Source organism: Mya arenaria, chromosome 11 (assembly GCF_026914265.1).
Source record: "Mya arenaria isolate MELC-2E11 chromosome 11, ASM2691426v1".
In the NCBI taxonomy this organism is placed as follows: Eukaryota; Metazoa; Mollusca; class Bivalvia; order Myida; family Myidae; genus Mya; species Mya arenaria.
In genome coordinates, this window is record NC_069132.1 from 30235276 (window position 1) to 30254646 (window position 19371).

The following is a 19371-nucleotide window of genomic DNA, read 5'->3' on the forward strand; positions in this document are numbered from 1 at the left end:
CGGTGCGGTATAATAATATGTTTTCAAGTATTTCGTTCTTAGTTCTTTACAGTTGACATTCAAGAATAAAATAAAATTTATCTTCAAGTAAATAGCATGCAAGTCATTTTCTATCACAGTGCGCGGCATTGCTACAGGTCTGTGCCATCTACCGGTTTCTATCTCTAATCTGTGTGTAGCCTATATTTTAATATATTAGCATAAATTGACAAATAAGACTGAAGTTTAAAATTTGCAAACATTATGTGTGATCTTGCTCTAGTAGAATCATTTAACCCACGTTTATATAAATATCAGTTATTCGTTGTATGAATGCAGACATCAATAAGTTAACCTCTCTAACACGTTGGTACATACACATATGTTACACCCATTGCATATGTTCGTGTTGTTGTTATTTGCTTTGAATGGCAGCTTCTTAGATGTCCGGTGTTGGTTGTGCACACGCCGAAGCTGTTCCTTTTCAAGCCCAGCAGAGGATATCGCGAAGTACCATTGTAGACTTTTTTGTTGGTATTATCTTTCGCCGTTTACGTCATTTCATTTTGTATACATGTTGTTTTTCATTATTGTAAACCAACATGTAAAATTGTCCGACAATAAAAGTTATCCCTTTTCCTAGTATCTGGAAACTTACTAAATTTATTCTCTCTTTTTTGCATATTTTTTTTAGTTAACATGGTTACAATGTCTGTCCGTCTGTATGTACTGCTTGTATGTTTTGTTAAATAAACTGTATTATTATGCATGATACTAATTAAATGTACATTGTAAATATAGCCAAGACCCAAAGTTAATAGAAACACAGATTGTAATTCTATATAAAAAAGGGCCATGAATGAGGGTGTCTCATCGTTCTATTGCCTGGGTGTGTATGGAAGTTGTGGATTTCTGAAATTAAGTTTTGTACATTTTCTGCAAACAACCCCCCCCCCCCCCCAAAAAAAAAAATCAATAAAAAAATGTGCATACACAGAACACCTTAAAATTCATAAAAATCATCGTAAATACAGAACATATACATGTGCGTTATGCACCAGTCAATTGTAACCACGCCCCCCCCACCCTCCCTCAGGTCCCCCGGGGATAGCCTTGGAAATAGGCCGTGTTTTTACCTTTCAGGTGGCCCCGCAGTGCCGGGTGAATGCGGTGGTTTTGCTTCGCTTTAAATATATATATATATGGGCCGCACCTAAAGTCCCTGGGGTTCGGGGCATTTGGCGGGGATTTTACCATCTGTTCGTTACAATTGACTGGTGCATTATAAGTGGATTCCTGTAATTTAAAATCTGATTTCCCTTGAATTTCCGTACATTTTTTTGTTCAAGTTTCTATAGCTTCGGCCTTTTTGGATCAGTTTTATCAGAGTTAAAATATAAACCCCTTATCCAGTATATTGCAATATGCATACAATAAATATATGGGAGTAATAAGTGGGTTCCTAAATCCGATTGGATTTCGGTTTCGTTACGTACCCGGATAACAACAATAAATAGATAAAACGTCTCATTCTACAAACGATCTAGAGTTTTATATATGTACTGTATCATTCAATAATTGTTTGTTACAATATTAACTTGAAAGATATGTTTTTATTATCTTGCTATATATATATAGTTCACCATCATTCAGGTCCAAGCAAGTTTGCTCTTTCTCCGGAGCGCGAACGATGCCACCGAGACGGGCTGGGAGTGTGCTCGCCCCACGGCACTACCAGGGACACAGTGGACCAGGTTTCTGATTGTGCAAGTAGCGGGCGAACATGGGCATATCTTGCAGGTTTTCGAAATAAACCACAGTATCTACCTGCAGTATAAATTAACATCGGATCATATATTGAGTTTCTCTTGATCTGAGTTTAGAATTCTACATTGTTTTGTTTTTTAGGTCAAGGGAAACAGCAAAATGAAATGTTTGACCTTGAACAGAGATTACCCTATATTGTCTTTAAGGTAAATGTGTACAGTCTCATGAAAACCCATGCTTGCAGTTTATCGATATATTTTTGTCCTTGACGAGAGATTACCCCCTATTGATTATAAGGTCAATATAAACGTCATTTTTTACCCCATTGTGTTCATGGTCAATGTCAATAGTCTCATGAAAACTTATGATTGCAGTAGAAAGGTCAACTTATAGAAATGATGTAGGAATAATCTGTACGATTATCAGAATAAACCATTTTGTAAACTTCTGTCTCAATGGCCAGCCTCTGCATGTCATTCTGTCTCCATGGTCAGCCTCTGCATGTCCTTCTGTCTCCATGGCAAGCCTCTGCATGTCCTTCTGTCTCCATGGCCAGTCTTTGGGTGTCGTTGCAAATACAATGTAAACTATGTTTAAACATTCGATTTGAATTTTATCCAACAGATAAAATGCCATGTGTCTGGTTTATATGGTCACCACCAGGGCTGTCCTATAGCCGAATGCTTGCTTCCTCCTGGCGAGGAGGCTGGTGTCGAGGGGCTTGCACTTTCTCAGGTCGGGTTGGGACTCCGTCAACGAAGAGCTTATCATTAACCAGGGCCGCTATTTATTTCGGGAAATTGCTCATGTATGACGTAGTTCGGTAGTTTGTGCCCTTAGTTTGTTAACGCTTCGGCGTATAAGCTTGCTACGATCGATGGAGCGCGGTCCGTCACTACGCCGTGTACGCTGGGATGGCCATAGACGGTCAACGCGTACAAATTTGATATCTTGATTTGTATTTTTTAGGCATGTTGGTGAATAGGAGCTCATCCCGCATATTATCGCACTTAATATTCTTCTGTCAATGATTTGTATGTAGTTTTCAGATCACGATGATATTGGCGAAGGTAATCATTGTTTTGTTTTATTTGCAGTGTTTCGCGTTCACATGGTGCAATGGAATTTTAGATCTAATGTCACATTTGTTTAAGAGTTCGTCATATTTTTCACTAATAAAGGACCTTTTAGTTCACTTTAAGTGGATGTGTTGTTCCCCATTTGAAATGTTCTCGTACACTTACATGTAATGAAAAAAAATCGGGAGTCGGTTTGTCTGGGAGTGTTTTATCCTACTGTAATGGTCCGCTGTAAGCGGCGTATGTGCGTTCATTGTATAACTTTATTCCGTCATAGACGGAAGTTTGTTAACTTGGTTGGTTATATGCAAATTAGCACATCCCGGGCTCTGTGTGAATCGATCTTTTACTGTATATAAAGACCAGCGGACCCCTTCAGGATCGAGCATGCTTTACGCTGGTGTTTGTTGGTCTCGCACGTTACACTACCCTTTCATACATCAACATCATGTTTAAGGAAATATTGATCTTTGTTACATTGAACCAAACGTATATTATTTTAATCAAGTTGATTTACTACGTAGAACATTCCCCATACGCAAAATATACTGACGGCAACCGTAGGAGTGGTTGCTATGGATGCGTTTAGAGTACCTTTGAGTAAGCGAAATAGCGATACCTTGGTGTCAAATGTGCTCGACTTTACGAGACAACCGTATCGACTTACTTTCGTGTTTTGAATTAGTAGGTAATGCCATAGCCATGTTACCATACCAACAGCCTTAAAACATTGAGGGAACACAACGCACCACAATTTGGTTTCCACCAGCAACACTTTATTCGTAACTTATTTAGTAGAATTGGTAAGACATTATACAAGGATCTATTGACTTTGTAAATGGGATTGACAAATAAAAAACATAGATTCACAGAATATTTTGGAATTCAAACTAATCATAGTGTTGAAATGCTATGCGATGTTAAAATCGTTGGATTATGTTGGTTATCTGAATTGGGTAACCCATTAAGAAAACATTTATAATTAAATGCTTTTGGTTATGTTTTGGAAGCTCAGTGTTAACATGCTTACAACAACTTAACGATCAATATGCTCAGTCATGGCGTAGCAATTTTATAAATAGTGCCAAATTGCAACCGTATATTGGCTTTAAATCCAATTTTGAAACAGGAGCTTGTACATGTTAATTTCTTTCGTGTGAGGAAGTTTCGGATTATACCCTAGGAATTGAACGTGGCCGCTATACAAATGTTGAAAGACAATTAAGGTTTCGTCCTCATTGGAAATATGTCATAGAGACAATATCACTTTCTTTTGGTGTGTCATTTGTGCGATAACATTAGACTAGAATATATAGATATAAAATATTATGAGAACCCGAGTATAATTTAAGTTTAATATATTGATGTCTTGTTATATTGAAAATGTTGTTGAAAAAACTGCACACTTTTTATACTCAGCTTTTAAAAAGAGAAATACTTTTTTTCAAGAATAAACAGTACATAATTATGTATATGCTTGTGACTATTAGAATATTGTATTGTTTATATCAAAATATACTTAAATTACAAACTATATGTTGACAGATACTATTATTTTATCCATGCTCAATAATTTGCACAAGTGGTTTTCAAATGCATGTATTGTGTGATGTTTGCATTGGTTGTTGGCCTTCTAGCAAAATACTGTTTGTTAATGAGCATACCGAACAATATTGTAATAACCCCATTGTATGATAAAATACTGGCGAAAACGAAAGTAAAAATTAATTTTAATGTGGCAAATCACCTTCCAGCAGTACTTGGATGTGTTGAAAAAGTACCGAGTACACCATTTCCCCTGTACTATCCGTTAAATGCCGAGCACTAAGGACGGGCGCTGCTGCATGGTACCATATGGCATATTTTAACGTCATTCGGTTAGACGCCTGCGGGGTTGGATCCTCGGCCTTCCGCACCCGGGTGCCCTACCATTGAGCTTTCGATGCGGTTTGCATCAGTGATGGTGGTGTGTAAGCCTTTTTATTCTTGCACTCGTGCCTTGCCCATTCGGAGAGTGGTCCGATAGGATTGTTAGACATTTAAGGTCTTTTTGAGAGAAAATATAACTAGAAGATGTATAGATTCTAATACTTATGTGAAAAAACTACAGAAACAAGCTCAGTATCAAAAAGTTTAAACATAAACCCGGTTTAATGGCACTGGGTAAACGCCAGAGAAATAGAACACAAACACAAACAATCACAAACAAGACACATAGAGGAACAGCACAAAACTCCACAAACAGCACAGTTTTGTGCGTTCTAACTTAAAATGTATTAATTATACCGATCCTTATTGACAAACATCGCACACTAACTGGATTACTAGTATTCATATTAAAGCAGTTTTTTTTTCTTTACAATAACGAAATTAAGGGATTTTCAATATATGTAAATGATAGAGCTCTTGTTGGAACTTTGGTGAAGTTCTTTCATTGCTACAAGGATATACTTTTTATTGATCAAGTCCCATTTTTAAGGTCGGATACTTTGTTTTAATATAAGTTATGCAGACGATTTTGATATTGTTGAGTAAGAACTTGAATTTCAAGAAACTGGAGTCTTGTTTAATGAGATCAAATATATATATCCGTTACGTAAAGTACACTATAATGCATTAGTATAACACAAAGCCGTTTTAGTTTATGCTTTTCCGTGGTTTATATAGATTTATTACTGCAAGAGAAAAATGATATTTCACTTTTTAAATAGACTTTACAACTAATGAATCATTTGGTTTGGATAAGAGATACGTTTTTGCTGGATCCTATCTTTCTGATACGATAACATTCTAATAATCTCTTTGTTTAGCCCATGTTAGTGAATCTGGCATCCATTTGCCATGATTGGCTGTGTTAAGAATCTCCTGATTGAGGTCAATGAAAAATGATTAAAACAACACAACGTCAAACAGTTTATTCATCTTCAACAACATTGAGAAACACAACGATTAATGAATGATGTTTGTGTGCACTATTCAATATTCTCTGGATCCTTTGCACGTTCCTCTAAATGTTCTTTTCTCAAAACGTTGTCTTCACTAGACCTTAGACGAACAAGAAGAATCTTATTCTGAATTTCTGCAGGAAGTTTCTCAAAACAGCGTTTGCAACGTTGCTGTAATTTGAATAGTTTGCTGCCTTCGCTGGAGAAGTCGTCAGACATCATATTGTTAACGAAAACTGGTTTTCCTTCCAGTAGTGGACTTTTCACAGCCATATGAACTAAATTTTCAAACTTTTCGGCACTTTGTGTTGTGTAATAACTCGATCCAAAACAACCCAAAACATTTATAGACCTCTCTGTGATCTTTTTGTTTTCCAATTTTATGGAAAGTTGCAATATTTTTATGCACATTATGACGTTTTTCAGCTGGGCTAAGTCAAACCCCTCCTTTAAATTCAGTATTGTCGACTCCAGTATTTGCATCATCTCTGCCTTGCATTTTGATGACAACGAATGCACTTGATACTTCTCACTCAACTCAGCTACATGAAATATATTACCATCTGAAATCGAAAGAATGATTAAAATAAAAAGCATATTCATTTTAATTTATTTTTTTATTTTTTATTTGTTAGCTAACTATTCAACGGTCATCGGCATTTCCAAACGAAGCATTCTTTAAATTTTGCAGGTTTCCCAAATTCGGCAAATTACTCTTGGGAATATCACTCCAAAATTAATGATGATAAAGGCGTATATTCCCAAATTTAGGCACACATACTTGTTCTCAAATTGCTCTTAAAAGGTCTGGTAAAAATATTGCTAAATGAGTTTGTCCTGCCAAACTGGCATGCACTAGTGTATCAACCAAAACGGCCAGTGAGAGAAGTGCATATCCAATGATTGCATTAATATACCAAGAAACTGGAAACATAAAACAATTTAAAACCTGATATGGTTCCATATGACACGGATGCACCAATAAGCCCCTTTTGTCACAAAAGCAAGGGCCATTATTTAGTCCACAAACTAAGTTCAGGGATGATAACAGAGCCAAGTTGCCAATCCTGAAAATGTCTGCGTGGGGTTCAGGGGGCCGCTTAAGGCTCCCGATGGGTCCAGGGCAAAGCCCTGGTGGGGGGACAAGGGGGGCGAAGCCCCCCGAAGCTTTCTGTATTTCAGGGATTCTAATACCCTTTTTTGCCTTAGAATAGTGTTCAAGGAGTACACCTTCCGGTTTGGTAGATATAATTATGTTCAACACGAGACATCCACAATCAGAACAATTATCAGGAATCTTAGCAGTGAAGTTCAACACCTTTGTCTTTAAACAAAGTTAAATTTACTCTTTTTTACCTGAAGTCACAGGCATTAGACATGTACCTGACATTTTGGTTCAGTTGTCCACTTCCCATAAAACTCAACTGGCTATGACCAAATGCCTGTGTATGAACAGATGAACAGTCTACACTGTGGGATGTTTGATTTATAATAATGAACAACATATCAATTATCATGCATGCAAATGTTTATTGTAAAAGTGGTATTTATTCAATTTTTAAGTATCATAAGAGTATTTATTCCATTTTCTGCACATTTGATGAGAATATAATGTTATTAATTATTATATATATTATTCAAAGTAATATCCAAACGGGACTTAAATGCTTTGGCAGCGTGGCCGTTGTTGACATGGTGGACATTGACGTATTCTGGTCCCCAAGCCAGATTTTTTCGCCTCATGGTGTTTCATGAGTCCAGTAGCACACGAACTAGATTGTCCCACTGCAGTTCAAGTCTCTCAAACAGGCTTTCAAATTCTATGAACATTGATTTAGAATCAGCCCTTGTGATTTTTAAGGAGGCCAGATATCTCAACACTATTTCTTTCTCTATAGCAGAAAAATAGCTGCAACAGTTTTCTCATTGTTTGTGTTTGTTGACTTGTCTTAGTTGAAACAAAACCGAGATCCATTAACTCCTCCACATGTTCATCATTGAAATGGCTAGCCACTCCGTAAGTCATCTTGTATAATGCTGTACACCTTTGAAGTTTTAATTTGCTGAGAGCTTTTGTATCTTTGGCAAGTGTCTTAAGTAAGACACACTACTGTGGTGCCAGGGAGCATGTTCAGCCATAAATCCAAGTATCATGGCCTCTGGATTGAACTGTCAGTCATTGACAGGAACAACTGGATGAGGTGTTTTTCATCCCTGACTTTTGTAACCATCAACATACCTGGATGGGGAAATACAAATTACAACTATAGAATTAAAATCTCACTCAAACTGGGTTCTCAAGAAGTTTTGTTGAACCGTCTCAAATAGAAAATAAAATGACTGCCTCTACGTAATATATGTTACTACTACAAAATATTTATTCATGTTGTTTTTTTAAATTTGAACCAAACCAATTTTCATTTGAACCTCCCATTATGGTCAACAGTCAAAGATAATGAGAATAATAAAGAAACGGTTTACAGCGTAAACTTCAATCGGCCAAATAAAAATCGATTATTATGACACAATCCGAATCGGGATGTCCGAAATAATGCTACATGCGCAAAATTCATTCTCAGTTTGATCACTTTCTATTAACTTAAAAAGAAACGTTTCGGGAATTTCTCTTAAAAATAAATGGCAAATATACCCTTAAAATCGACGAATCCATGTTTTTAGAACTTGGTGGTGGTCTTTTTTTCCAATTTTCCAATACCCGTTTATTCGCCTTCGTCGTCTGTCATATCCGGATACGACCATCCGGATACTGTCTTCTAGTCCCATCGGTAATATCCGTAATCACCGGGTGCTATCTTAACCAATCATATAGCTCGATTGCCAAGACGTAGATAGGTTCGTTAATTTCCGGCATTACACTTCCGGAAAACTCACCTTTCGTACCCATATTGTTCGAACTGAGCTCGAATCGTTCCCTGTACCCCTCCCCCCTAGAAAAAAACTCAACGGATTTACATTAATCTCAAAATCGATCCGTGAGTCCTTAAATCCGGAATTCCGGATTAATCCGGAATTTTATCATCCCTGTAAGTTCTAGGGGAAACAAAACCCTAGGTGCACAACGCCAACACCTAAATTACATTCCACCGAAGTTTCTTGTGAAATAAATTCGGTATCATATCTATCAGTACTAGTCATAACTACCGGTATCAGGTTCATATTTTAATGCCAAATTAAATATTATTTTGTGGATTGAATAATAAACAATGACTTCAAGCATGCTTTGGTTTGCTTTTAAAGATTGTGGAACATGACTATCAATTGGTATACAATAATATTATTAGTACTTTGTACATATGGAAGTGCTTTTTTCACTTACTGTCCACCTTTTTCATTGTTGCTGGGTCTAAGCAAAGGAGAAATTCCAAAAAGGATTTTCGTCTGCAGTCCTGAATATTGACCTTTCCTTCCACAGATTCTCTAAAATTGCCGTCCTGAAACATGGCTTTAAAAACAGGTGAAGTCTGAATAAGAAATCCCTTAGAAACAAACAATTGTCCTTGTTTGCCAAAACTGACAACAATTTCATCATAGTTCTGTCCAGGGTCCTCGAGGCGTTTTGCTTTCGCCATTGTTATTTGGAAAATAGAAATCAAGGGAAGTAACCGGAGGTAAAATAGGCGTGACTATACTATTATTTACTCGACCGATGAAACGGATACAGAACTGTTTTCCGGAGTAACAATTCTGACGTCCAACTCTCACTCAAATGCACAATCCAGACACAAAAAATAAAAACTTCATAATAAATCCACTAACACTAACTACTTACGTAATAATTTTCAAATATTGTATATTATAAAATATTAATGCGGATTAAGAAGGGCGGGGTAGAGCGACTATCGCTTCCATTTCACGGCCATTACTACTACTGTTCTCATGTTATATATAGAGAAACCCCGAATCATAATTATATCAATGATTTGAATGTTCCGTAGTGAAGCACCGTAACATTGCATTTGATTAGAGAAAAAAACACAACCGTTAAAACTACAAAAACAGCAATAACAGAGTATTAAAATAAGAACGATATATATGATTTAAAATCAATGAATACAGTCATGTAACGTTGAAAAGTAAGGCCTACACAAAGCGGTCACACATAATTGTGTTAAATTTCGCATATTTCCCTCATTACTTCATAGCTAAATGCATTTAATAGTACCTGCGATCAGCTATAAAATGTGCATTCTTACATGTATTTCAAAGACAAATGTACACCAATTTTGAATTACACTTTATTATAAATGTTTTAAATGAACATCCATAAAACACAAAGATGGCTTTTAGCATGAACATGCGACGGAAAAGACGAAAAACGCCGTAAAACAAATTTAGATACGTTTTAGCTACGTCACTACGTCTGTTTTCTCGGCAGACGCCATGAACCACATGACATCATTTTCAACCATTTTCGGTCATATCAAACAAGATGAAGGTGAATAAAGAGAAAGGTAAAATTGCTGACGTTGAGTCACCATGGAGACGGACGGTCGTACAGACGGACGGATTCTCAGATAGTACATGCCATCCTTCGGGCGCATAAAAAAGCAACAATAAATGTAAAGCAGTGGTAATTACAATTGTAAATAAGTTCTCGATGTATGGCCGACTGAATTGTTTATAATACCAAACAAAAATGATTAGCGTTCAGCGCGAAATGCCTCTATACCCGTTTACAAGTAGGTATGCCCCGAGCTTCTTTAGAAACCCACATAAATTGGTTTTAGTAATTGATTTATTTAAATATCTGTTCGAACATACACAAATGTATATTATGAGTTTCTCTAGTATAGAGGCAATCCGCGCCAAAACGAAGTCAGTTTTTTCTTTTTCTTTTTTATTAACTAAAGCCGCCCGGCATATGCCGAACAAATGGTTTAGTAAATAAAACTAAACAATAATTGTTATTTAAGAAATGGTAACGAGGCACCAAGGTTCCGAAGGTTAATAATTCTTCTCTGATGAGGAAGCAGTCTAAAGATGCTAACTCTTTCTTTCACCGAAAACAGAATCATCATCAGTATCAGCAATGCCGAAAACAAAACCACTGGTTCCAATAATAAGCTGTCCGACTGAAAATAGAATAAAAATAATTAAATAATCCACAAATGTAGCTTTTTATTATATAGATGTTTTTATAACGGAATCATAAATGAATATACCATTGACAAGTTTACGAATCGGCCCCGTACTTTTTAAAATTAGGATGCATTTTCGTACATTTTTTCCAGAGCATTGCGCAGATATGTTCAACGGTCGTTTAATATGGTTATAATGTCGAGAAATATTTTTTTATAAAAAAAGTCAAGTGAAACAGACGAAGCCTAGTCGTAAATGAAACGAAACACCCAACCTGTTCAGGGGTCCTTCTCGGGCTTCTGGCGTCTTCTTTACTCATCGTATACAATGGAGGATATGGTTCGTTGAATAAAACACTCATGCGCTGAAAAAAGCGTTTCAATGGGCTGTACATGTCTATCAGTGTGTCTTTCAGTTGGCATCATGGTAACATGTTAGTGTAAGACCCTGTGGAATTATTACAGGCAAATTTTAACTAAATAGTCTGTATCGGCAGCATTGATCTGTTCATACAGTATAGACTACCGGTATATTTCAAAGCAGTTCACCTTCATTAAATAATTGAACGCAAGAATGTCAGACGTACTTAGCGCCCGTTTTATGTCACTCATGAATATTAAAAAAAATAGTCTTAATCCCTCAACCAAAACCTTTGCAGAAGATAAATCCTCTTTACGCACCAATGTTAAGTCAAGTGTTAATATAGCGCCAATGACAGCATAAAGCTGTGTTCATTTGATTGTGGCCAATGCGTCAATCGTGCAAGTACAAGAGGTATGTTCATTTGCATTTAAAAAAAAATGCAAAAATGCAAGATTTTGTAAAACATGGTTATTTCTAAAGATTGCTTTAATGGTTGTAACCAATGCCCGTTGTACATAAGTCATTTCTCTGTGTAATACTAAGGCCCGTTGTAGGACCTTTCTGGGTGTAATATAAGTCTTGAAAATGATTTCTTTATTCATTTTATTTTGTCAATTACCTTAATATATGTACATGGAAGCTGTTTTGTGCATCGAAACGTTAGGAGGTTTCGAAGTTTGGAATCGGAACTGTCCAAGGTTTAAAGCATGACAACTATCTTAGGATTTGAAATCGGGGACTGTCTAAGGTTTCGACCATGGAGACTGTCTAAGGTTTCGAACATGGGGAGTGTCTAAGGGTTCCAACATGGGGACTGTCTAAGGTTCTGAGCATGAGGACTGTGTAAGGTTTCGGACATAGAGACTGTCTTAGGTTTCGAACATGGGGACTGTCTAAGGTTTCGGACATACAGACTGTCTTAGGTTTCGAACATGGCGACTGTCTTAGGTTTCGAACATAGGGACTGTCTAAGGTTCTGATCATGAGTACTGTGTAAGGTTTTCAGCACGGGAACTGCCTATGGTTTTGGGCATTGGAATTGTCTGAGGTTTCGAGGTTAGAAAAGGGAACTACCTAAGGTTTTGAACATATGAAATGTCTAAGGTTTTGAGCATGGGAAATGTCTAAGGTTTTGAGCATGGAAACTGTCTAAGGTTTTCAGCATTGAAACTTTCTCAGATTTTGAGGATAAGAATGGGAACTGCCCAAAATTTAGAGCATGAGAACTGCCTATGGATTTGTAAAACCAAGGCCAGATGTAGGCGATATCTCTGTGTAAAAATGTGTATCACTATCAGCCTTAAGCCTTAAGCATGGTAGTAGGCGACATCTCTGTGTAAAAATGTGTATCACTATCAGCCTAAGTCTTAAGCATGGTATGTATTTTTTGACTACTGAGCTTCCTCTGTTTAAGAGGTTTTGGAGCATTATGAATATTCGCGATTTTGAGCATCTGTATAGGTATACTGGATTGGGATGTACACTGACCATTGGAACTGTCTCAGTCTTAGAGCATTGGACCTATCTAAGGTTTAAATTTGAGCAATTCAAAACTAATGTTACGACCAACAGAAATGTGTCTATACCTGTAAGTTTCTATTCTTTTCTTTTTTTTCAAACCGTGGTTGGTTGATCAAATTGTCTCCACGTTGTTTCGATTTTTTCCATGAAAGGAGGTAGTGGAAAAAGTTCACGTACAGTGGGTAAATCTTTTCTACAACTGTCTGGAAAAAAGAGAAACACCATTAAGAGTTAAATATAAAGTCACTAATCAGAGACAGTCTCACTTGTTATACATGAATACTGCTGCATTTTAAAACTACATTCTGCAGTTTAAGAAAAGAGACAGTTTTTAATAATGCTCTATTTTATCTAAATATTAATTTTGGTTCAAAGCAAGCAATTTTATTGAAAGGTATTTAATACTTCTTAAATATGTTTTTTATTAATAAATCCGTCTGGCAAAACTTATAACTGCCATTTCAACCATTTCGGAGTAACTCTTTATTTCAATTCTAGTCACAAATCAACAGCGGAACCTTGGCTATGTAAATATAAATATGTTTGGGCCGAATGAATGGGAAGGTACACTACATCAATGAAACGATCTTCTTCACGGTACCTTTAATTGTTCATTAGCAGGGTTAAATAGGTCAAAACAGCTTGGTGTTGTGTGCCTTTCTGGTCCCCATAACTCGATTGCATAGGTAAATGGAATCTTCAATAAGGGAGAAGAATTATTAAACAAGACATTTATAAAGAGCTCAATTATACGCATAAGAAAACGAAAAGGTGAATGTAAAAAGACTTTGAACAAAGACAAATTCTGTAAATTTCTATTTTGCAAGAACAGTCGGGCCCCGTTAGCTCGAACTCCCAGGTACCGGCAAAATACCACGAGCCTCGAAAAAAAATCAAGTGAAGCGGGAATGCTTACCATCAGTATAAAAAAAATCAAAGAAATCAGTCGGGGTTTGACTGTAGTCCAAACAGTATTTCAAATACAGCGAGAGTCGTGAAGCCCGCTGATGATATGTCTGGTCATGTTCTACCATTTAAAATAATAATAAAATGTTTTACTGAAGATTATTTCAATATCGTTAAGGGGCCGTTGGTGCAAAAATCAAGCTAAACAAAAGTATCCAGCAATAGTTACGTGTTTAACTCCCGCCATATAGTCGAACACTGTTCCGTCTGCTGTGTAGTCATTGAGATCAGCAGCTTTACCGTATTGGTATCTGTAACTGGTACACGTGGACAAGATTTCCGCTAATTTCATCAACTCTGCTATATTTTCGTGTTCTCTATTTGTAGCTTTTGACTTTGTATCTGTACATAAAAAAGTTTTAACAAATATACAGACTTACACGAAATAAATCGGCATAATTTTATTAATTCATAACTGTTTTAACTTCATGAATCACAGTGAAAGCTGTTTCCTGTGAACACATCAATAGGTATTGCTTTTTTCTAATTTTTTGATGGCACAGTCACACACACACACGGATATATCCGTGCGTTGAGGTACGGCGCAGATGGCATTGGTCCGTTGAGAGGACACGGTGAAGTAAGGAAAATTACGTCTTGTACGGGCAAAAATGGTGAGGCAACAATGTAAGTACGGCGTACTTCGTTGCATTACGTTTTACTTCGGCTAGCAACTTGCCAAGCCTGTGGATGGGTCAACGGTGTACTACCTTAAACTACGTTTAAGTACGGCCAGTCGCGGAAAACTATACGTTCAACAACAGATCAATACGTATGACTTAGTTTGCTACGAATTGGTACGTTTCAGTACGGATTACTACGTTTTATGACGTTTGTCTACGTATGCATGTTTCAACAAATTCTCGACAAATTGTGCATGTTCAAGAGTTGCAAGTTTGGGATAAGTCTAAAATACGTTTTGGCCAAGTGTTGGTACGGATTGATACGGATTTCTACTATACGTTGAGGTACGGCGCAGTTATGGGTCGATACGAATTGCTACGTTTTTATCCGTGATATTTCAAGACGTAGCTATCAGTACCGTGTGTGTGCGTGCGTGCGCGTGTGTGTGGTACATAAGAGGAAAGTCCTCATCGATAAAATCAAAACCAAGTCCTCTTCACTTGGAGACAATGTCTTTTGTTCCCAAATTATTTTCTGATCATCATTCTTATGTGTGTACATTCATACGATATGAAAATTGATGTTTACTTCTAACAAAGGATAAGCTATACATGTATAATACAAACCTGCATAAGGAACGTAGATCTGTTTAATGCCTGAATGAAGCGACAAAAAAGCATCAAACTTGACATCCTTCGTTAGCTGTCTGTACACTCTTGTCTCGGGCTCTGAAAGAATACAAGAGAAGATCCACTAACATACCAATTACCATAACAAATATTGCAATATCAATTTAACTTCATGGATTGACAATTAACACCATCGATTCATCATTTAATATTTAAAATATATCATGACTATATCATGGAAGTCTCGTCAGGTGTTTTGCCAAGGAGTTATAAGAATTGTATCATTAATTTATATAAAGGTAAACATAAACTAAAGTTCAGTTTTGAAAGATATGGTCAAGGTATGCCTTATGGTGAACTATAGTATTGAAATCTAGCTAGGTGCTATCAATTGTGGAAAGTGATGGACATACACTGTGTTGTGGTTAATTTGTTGGTAAATAACCTTGGAATATTTTCATGGAGTTATTTAGAATGTGTATTGAATTTAGTGTTCTTTTAACTAAGTGTGTCTGTGGTTAACATTCTGCGACTGGGGTAGCGGCATAAAAGCAGACGAAAGGGTCAGAATATGTGCAGTTCGTAAGTGTGTCCGGCTTGATTCGCTTAACCCCCTGTCGTTAATCTTGAAAGGTTTATCGATAAAGCCCAGATTTTTGCTGCCCAAGCCTTCGAAATGGATTTTACTCAGGTGATGTTCCCATAAGGGACCCGCAGACACCACAGGCTACTTCCAAAGCTTGTGATACAGTGACAGGATGTGACATCAAAATGGATTTTAATGACCCTGTTCAATTTATGGCCACTTATGAGCGTCGTAACGAATGTAACGTGAATGATGGTCACACGGGCGGCGCAGAACGGCATACTTACGTGATTCTGTCGATGAGACTTCAAACATACTCCAGAGATAGCCACAAGCATTACCGATGGACATTTAACCACAGTGAAAAAGCGCTCTACAACGCATTTTTATTTATATAATACGTCTGGGACTGTGCAAAACATATATCCAAAAATACCAGTCTTCAAACGTTTACCAACGTTCGGATGTTTTCTGTACGTAATGCATCAAACAGTGTTATTATTCGCCACAATGTTGGGGCAGATGACGCTAGTAATTTAATTTTGGACGGACCATGTAACATGCAAACAATGGTTCACGCGACCAACCGGTCTTGTCGGCGAGGCCGTCGTCATCCTGGGTGTCTTAACCGGATCATCAACCCTCCCCCCATCCACACACGCACGCACGCACGCACACACACACACACACTCGCACACACCGGGAACAAGATTATTAAGCATCGTAAAATATAACCTAAGAATACATCGTTAGAAGCGCGTGCTCGTAGCTATTAAATCAGGAAGTGGTAACAGTCTGAAGTAATTGCCTTGAACAGATGGACACACTTACGAACTATCAGCATGACTAGTTTAAAATGACTGCAAACAATATTAATGTTTGTTTGTGTGTTTAAAGAATTTAAATATCATGCACGGAAATGTGACTAGGTCTTTTCCGATGCAACTTACCTGGTTGACACTCTCGTGCATCATAGCTTAGATTTTTTCGGAGTATTTTTATTGGCTGGTAAACGAACCGTTCAAACGAAAAATTAAATCATCAATAAAACGAAATACCCATCTTGTGATTAAATTTGACACTTATCTTACCATGTCTGAAGGCGTTGATGGCGTCTGTATTAAGCTGTGTTATTTTATCAGCATATGTAACAGTGGTATGTGCCCGGACGCACCCGGATACATCGAACCCACTGACGTCAAAAATAATGTAAACAAGTTTTTTACATGTGTATGTGCTGTGATCTCATAGTGTTTGTATGGCTGCGAGCTGTGTTAAAACAACCGTCATCAGATAGAAAGAGCGCATATAGATATATGTGACAATCATTGCGTGAAAACAGTAAACAGAAAATCCACGTGGTGAAAGTGAATTGTCGCCCTATTGATCAGTGTGCTTATGAATAAAACTCACACAACTCCTTCCATAGTTCCGAGAACCCTCACCTATCTTCACTGGTTTAATATAAGGACCCCATTGGAAATAAGTTGAATAACTTGAATGGGTTATCCTGTGTTATATATTTGTCACATTGAATTAAATCTTTATTAACGCACGTATGTATCCAAAGCATTCTAATGATGTTGTGCTTTAGTATAGATATCATCACTAATACTTTGTTAATCAGTCTGTGTTATAACTTTATGAGATATTTGTTTTGTTACTATGACAAATATATATGCACGAATAAATCTATCTATCTACTGTATCGCATGTTCACGTGCGTTATGTACATTACAGCAACAAGTGAATTAAGTACACTTAAATAACACTCACCGTTTTTTTGGCTGAAATATTTTTTTGTGAATAGACTGCCTAATCTCATGTTTGATTTAAAGTGAAGCATGACAGTACATTAAATGGTTTTGTAACTCGGATGGGAAGTCTGATCAATCGATGCATACAATTTATAACTCTAGCTGCAAGAGGGCAGAGAAATATCAATGTTTGGCTTTATGTTGCTAAAATCATGTGCAGCATGTGCAAATAATATTTTATAAAGCTGTTTTAACCTGGAATGTTGTGGTTATGCACACTATGCTTAACGAGTTATTTCGTGTGTTTTTGGTTAGATTTGCATTAATGTGCTTGCAGGCTGATCTGTGGTCTTTACCTATGTGTTTAATTTATTTGTATAACTCATTAAATCTGTATAATATGATTATTATTCTGTTTTGTCGTATTGATTATTATGATAATAACTAGATTTCCTTTTGTACATTTAATGTAACATTTGATGTTTGTTTAATCTCTTCAATTATGGAGGAACAAAAAGTATCTATATAAATTATGTATCTTCATTATCATGTAGGAATAAAGGAATCTATACACAAATATTAGCCTGTATATGTGTTATTTTCAATTAATAGCTACGTGGCCATATAATTTAAAAAGCGACGAATATGGCAGAAATGTGCACATGATGGTCTCCATGAGGGCATAAGGGTGCTTCCAAGGTGCAACAGCCATTCCTCAACTCTTCAGCTAAAACCCAACTGTCGATATTCCATGAAAAGAAATCCATTCCTGGGTGATAACCAGTGCTAATCATTGACAAATCTCAGAAGGATAGCACGGCCACCCAAGCCCTTTTGATCCAGAGTTAGTCCATATAAACAGCTGCTTCAGAGTCTTTGACGATTTTTGATTTGGCAACTCTACGTTTAGGGAACAAATGAATATCCAAATGTTAAAAACAGTTCACTAAATTCACTAAACGCGCATTATTGTGGCTAATCCAGAGTCTGATATGCTAGCCACTCGGCCATCATAGCCAAAAATCCTACTTTTGATTAGTGTTTGGGACTCACCTGAGAATGCAAATGGCCCCCTGTATTCTTCATCTGTCTTGTCCGCTGAGCTTCCTTTCCCTCCAAACTCCCATTCAAAGTTTCTGTTGATATCAACACCATTTGCTGTACCTCTCCAACAAAAATTCTTAGTCTGCTCAACATGCAATCTTCCATCAGGATTGGCGATAACAATTACATAGACATCAAAGTCTTTCAAATCAATATCTTGTTCATTTTTACTTTGCAAAATTATGTTTAGGAAATAAAACAAGGACTCAATTGGCAGAAATTCACGGGCATGTTCTCCAAAAGACAACAAAATTTTCACAGTTTCGGAGTTGTTTGAATAAGGATTAGCACCAATATGCACCACATGTTGAGAATTGCCATCACGGGATAAGTACAGTTCTGAAAGATCTTGAATAATATTACTGTGTTCTTTAATAAGGTTTTGCATTACTGAATTTATTGATGAAAGATTATGATAAATACCATAATTTGGAGTGTATTTTTCTCTCTGTGGTCTAACATCATAAGACAAAACTTGTTTTATATCCAAATAAATCCACAAATGTACTATGATTGTCATGAAACCACAAAAATGTTCATTTTGTTTCATCATGCCTAGTCTGAAGTCAGTAACTATGTGCAAGATTTTAAGTCGATACTCCAATCCATTCAGCACATTATAAAACTTATGGCTATATTTTTAACATGCTGAGCTGGCATGGCATAATTTCACAGTTCAAAAGGCATGAATTTCAAGCTTCCTGATTTTAAGATACAAATAATCAAAATATCAGTATGTGGTCTTGTGGTTAGACTGTCCATTTTATGTTTACTTTCTTCTGTATTTAACATATCTAAAAGTTGTCATAAACAATTAACAACATATATTTGTAAAACGCACTATTCCTATTGAATCTGCATTGATCAATTTATTGTCAAATTGACTTAACATCTATACTTTTACATTTAAATATACGTGACAGTTGTTGTAACCTGTGCACTTCAAGTTCA

At 36.6% G+C, this 19371-nt stretch overlaps 2 protein-coding genes across 3 annotated transcripts; both read right to left on the reverse strand.

Moving 5' to 3' along the window:
• Window positions 1-5725: 5725 nt before the first annotated feature.
• On the reverse strand, window positions 5726-9291 carry LOC128209148 (uncharacterized). The gene is made up of 2 exons (XM_052913044.1): window positions 9108-9291; window positions 5726-6333 (listed from the first exon to the last, which is right to left on the reverse strand). The coding sequence occupies exons 1-2, from the start codon at window positions 9229-9231 to the stop codon at window positions 5798-5800; spliced, it is 660 nt and encodes a 219-aa protein (XP_052769004.1). The 5' UTR covers window positions 9232-9291; the 3' UTR covers window positions 5726-5797.
• A 729-nt stretch (window positions 9292-10020) lies between these two features.
• Window positions 10021-19365, reverse strand: LOC128209337 (carboxypeptidase O-like). Of its 2 annotated transcripts, none has more exons than XM_052913332.1 (7): window positions 18844-19365; window positions 14971-15072; window positions 13890-14062; window positions 13356-13451; window positions 12820-12957; window positions 11145-11234; window positions 10021-10863 (listed from the first exon to the last, which is right to left on the reverse strand). In XM_052913332.1, the coding sequence occupies exons 1-7, from the start codon at window positions 18971-18973 to the stop codon at window positions 10696-10698; spliced, it is 897 nt and encodes a 298-aa protein (XP_052769292.1). In that variant the 5' UTR covers window positions 18974-19365; the 3' UTR covers window positions 10021-10695. The 2 variants fall into 2 exon arrangements, with proteins under 2 accessions (XP_052769292.1, XP_052769291.1); XM_052913331.1 differs by having other exon boundaries at window positions 18370-19365.
• Between the last annotated feature and the right edge of the window lie 6 nt (window positions 19366-19371).